Source organism: Hordeum vulgare, chromosome 5H, assembly GCF_904849725.1.
Source record: "Hordeum vulgare subsp. vulgare chromosome 5H, MorexV3_pseudomolecules_assembly, whole genome shotgun sequence".
Taxonomy (NCBI): Eukaryota; Viridiplantae; Streptophyta; class Magnoliopsida; order Poales; family Poaceae; genus Hordeum; species Hordeum vulgare.
The window spans coordinates 81,426,449-81,430,293 of record NC_058522.1 but is presented as its reverse complement, the minus strand read 5'-3'; the positions used below and the strand labels follow the sequence as shown (position 1 = coordinate 81,430,293).

Below are 3,845 nucleotides of genomic sequence, written 5' to 3'. Positions count from 1 at the left end.
AATATTTTATTTCAAAATTCTCAGTTTCTTAAATTTAAGAAAAGTTATTTGAAGTTCTAAGTTATTTAAAGTATAAAAAATGGAACTGAAAAGTAAAATAAAAAAGTAAAGTAAAAGAACAGGCTGGCACGCATGGGCCGGTCCAAATAGGTGTGCTGCATCTTTTTCCTATGCTCAGAGCGTAATATAGGAGGTGCCTACATGGGCCGGCCCAGTCCGAAGATTTTCCTGTTTGGAACGTTTTCTATGACTTATAAGTGACAATTGTGGGTAATTTTCATCAACTTTATGGATAGTGTTAATGACGGACGACAGAAGCACTAATTGCTTTATTAGTAGGTAAAGAAGAAAAAAAAAAATTGGTGTCAAACAGGGAAACAAAATTTAAGACAGTGCTAAATAAGTAATTCTCTCAACTATCTTTTGGGCTGCAAACCCAGGCTCAAACCCATCCATGGAGACAAACCTGACCAGGCCCGGCCCTTTTTTGCGCCGGGCTGCCCAGGCCTAGTTCTTGCTGGTTTCCTACTCTACATCCTTGTCAATACTCCCGCGAAAGGTAAAATGTCACCAACCCCTTCTCCCACCATCAGGAAAGAGTTGCTCGTCATTTCAAAAAAAGAAAAGAAAAAAAAAGGAAAGAGTAGCTCGTCTCAAAGAGAGAGAGAGAGAGAGAGAGAGAGGAAAGAGTAGCTCGACCAAACATCCCAATCCATGGCGACGGCGTGTTCTCTCCTTCACCGGTGTCTGCTCCCGCTCCACCTGGCCCTCCTCGCTTTCCTGCTTGCGGCGGCCCCTACAGCCGAAGCGTGGACGGGGGAGATCCGCGGCCGCGTCGTCTGCGACGTCTGCGCCGACTCTGCCATCGGGCCCGAGGACCACGCCCTCGAAGGTCAGCCCAGTGAGCCTGTCTCCTCCTTCGAACCTATCTAAGTTGCTGTCGCCGCCCTCTGTGCTCTCGTGGCCACGGAGCTACATTTCGAGCCATCGCTTCCGCGGATCTCGGTTCAGCTGTTTTGGATCTCGAATTTAGTTCTCGGTTTACCTGGTCTGTCTGGGTTGACACGTTGAGCAGAGTGGCGAGTTTCGCCCTAGTGGAAATTCGTGGGCCGTGGAGAATGCTTTTGGTATCATTCCATGGGAAATTCTGGTGGGATATCTGTTAGGCTACTGGTCATATGATGTTTGGCTACTGGTCATCTGTTGTTGAGATGAAAATCGGACATAGATAATTGGAGGATCTTGTGTTAGCTAGTGAGGAACATACATGGACGCACATCATACAGAAGTTGGGATTTGGTGAGGTGAGGCAAACACAATGAGCCGTTATCTGTATCTCACTCTAAGGTTGTTCAGTTTCTAGCAAAAAGACATAAGAAGAAATAAGGAAAAGGGTTTGACTTCTATCCTACATGTTCTGGGAACGTATGAAAGTGCATAAACTGCTTTTCACTGCCATGGGAACAAATCAAATTACAGGGACGGCTTTAACTCAAAACATGTTCCAAAATTGAGGTTAACTTAACTATCAGGTAGATTTCTTGACTTCTGCATAAGAAAACTATTAAGGATGGCTAAATATGATGTACTGCCTTCAATACAACAGACCTTTACCGAGTAATTCTCTGGAGCTTATCATTGCATATGTATATACTTAGATGTTGTGTAAACTATAGCCTAAATTTCCCTCACGTATCCACTACATTATCTGTTCCACTATATCTCTCTGAAACTCCATGCGCAAAGGAAACTAAAGATATCAAATTCAAAATTATTTAGGTACCCAGGTGGGTCTGTACATTGGCTTGCAGAGAGTACGTAATGCATTTCCCAATGTAAGAAATAATAGTCATTGGCGTAGTGCATGTCCATGGAATAGCCGAATGCGTCTCTAAAGATAAATTTGAATCCACTTCTTTCCAGTATATATGTGAACTTTTCCTTTGGTTTTGTGAGACTTATTTTAGTTGTTGATCAAGAAATGTCAGCATTTCTCAAATGTCATCAAAGAAAATCCATTGATGTGCTCTCTGTTTGATAAAGTTGCAACTGTGAACGGTGTGACAGAAATTAATAGTGCTTCTCTCTAAGCTTTGGCTGGACAAGGCCACAGAAGCCTAGAGGGTGATCCTTCACCTCCCTGCTATCTCTTGCGATCCAATCCCTGTTCCTTTCCGCTAAGTATGAACACCAATGAGAAGCATTAACATGAGGGCACCCACTGCCAAGTCGCAGGAGTCCATTTCCTGGAGTTAGTCGTTGTCACTGATTTGCAGGTTGACCCCTCTGGCCTCTCCATCCCGCTCCTCCTACTGCTTCATCCTCCCCTTCTGCTTCCTCTTTCTTGCTCCCCTACAAGCTCAAACTGAATGACGTCAAAACATTGCCTGTTAAGCCTATTGGGAGAACTTTCTGCCTATTGTATCAATATTCCTTTTTTATTTTATTTTTTCCCGAACCATCATACTGTACTGGTACAGTCGTCATTCTGCTGGCGTAGATTGTTTCACGGTATAGCTACAGGCATAATTTCGGCAATTCAACCACTACATCAAAAATCAAGTTGGAGGAGAGGGAGTGGGCCGAGTGGCTGTTGAATCAACCATTTTAGAAACTCAGGTAGGCCGATTCAGTAATTCAACCATCCATGAACAAACTGAGATGAAAACACAAATGGGTCGAGCAGTGCTGGTGCTAGCGCAGGTGTCAACAATGGCTTTTGACATCCCTTTTTGTCAAGAAAATTAGGGATATTTCATAACGCTTACATGCTGTAAGCTATCAAAGTGTATTGGAAAATGTTAGTGTAAATCTGAAGTGGCGATCTTTAGGTGGTACTACCAAACTGAAAATGAATTACATCTTGAACCTTTGATGTGACTGGCAAGCACACATGTGCTGCCTGTCTCTTACTAATTCCATTTTGTTTTCTTTGCTTTGGATTGTTCATTGTGTTGCGCACAATTAAGGTTTCTGCAAGCTAATCTGTTTAAATCTCGTCTTGCTCATGTACATCTTTGTGTCTTGTATAGGCGCTGAGGTTGCTGTTCTGTGCATTACGAAATCTGGTGAGGTCATCAACTACCAGGCATTCACAAACTACGAGGGCATCTACAGTGTTGCGGAGACGATGCCGGAGAGCGACCGGTGGGACTCGTGCCTGGCGAGGCCCATCAGCAGCTTCCACCAGCATTGCACGAGGAGGGGCGATGCACACTCTGGGGTCAAGTTCACATACAACAAACACTCAGGGAACTCGCACAGCGTTAAGGCATTCCTGTACAAGCCTGCCAATATTCCGCTGTACTGTAGCTGAAATCCGTAGGATGGGTTCATGCCCGGGCCTGATATATAGGTAAACATGGTGTAAGATCTGAAAGGGAAGCTGTTGGTCGGTCCCTATGCTTGTAACGGTCATTACTGATGTCAGTCGTTTGAAGGGATCTGATGTCGAATGCCTAATTGTTGTAAATCATTATATGTTTTTGACCCATATAAATAGGCGTTTAAACAAAGAATGATGTCCAAATACAATATATGGTCAAAATAAAACATGAATAGGCGTTGAAGAACCACCACGGAATTATCGCCCATAGGGGTAGATGGGGTAAAACATGAATATGCATTGAAGAAGCACCACAAAACTATGTGTGGCAATTCATATCTTTCATACCATGTTTGACCACTTTTTTTACCATGCTTGTCGATTGGAATATCACTCATAGGAGTAGAAGGAGATACACCACAGAACTCTTGCTGTGTGTGGAGGAGACTCAAGGAGAATAAGGTGATATTTTGCTCTGTGCTTTCCATTGACCAGCTGCATCACATCCTGGCCAAGGCCA

At 43.7% G+C, this 3,845-nt stretch overlaps 1 protein-coding gene across 1 annotated transcript; it reads left to right on the top strand.

Annotated features, from left to right (window-relative positions):
• The first annotated feature begins 593 nt into the window (after nucleotides 1–593).
• Nucleotides 594–3,515, top strand: LOC123397948. Its single transcript, XM_045092458.1, has 2 exons — nucleotides 594–892; nucleotides 3,033–3,515. The coding sequence occupies exons 1-2, from the start codon at nucleotides 715–717 to the stop codon at nucleotides 3,314–3,316; spliced, it is 462 nt and encodes a 153-aa protein (XP_044948393.1). The 5' UTR covers nucleotides 594–714; the 3' UTR covers nucleotides 3,317–3,515.
• The last annotated feature ends 330 nt before the right edge of the window (nucleotides 3,516–3,845 follow it).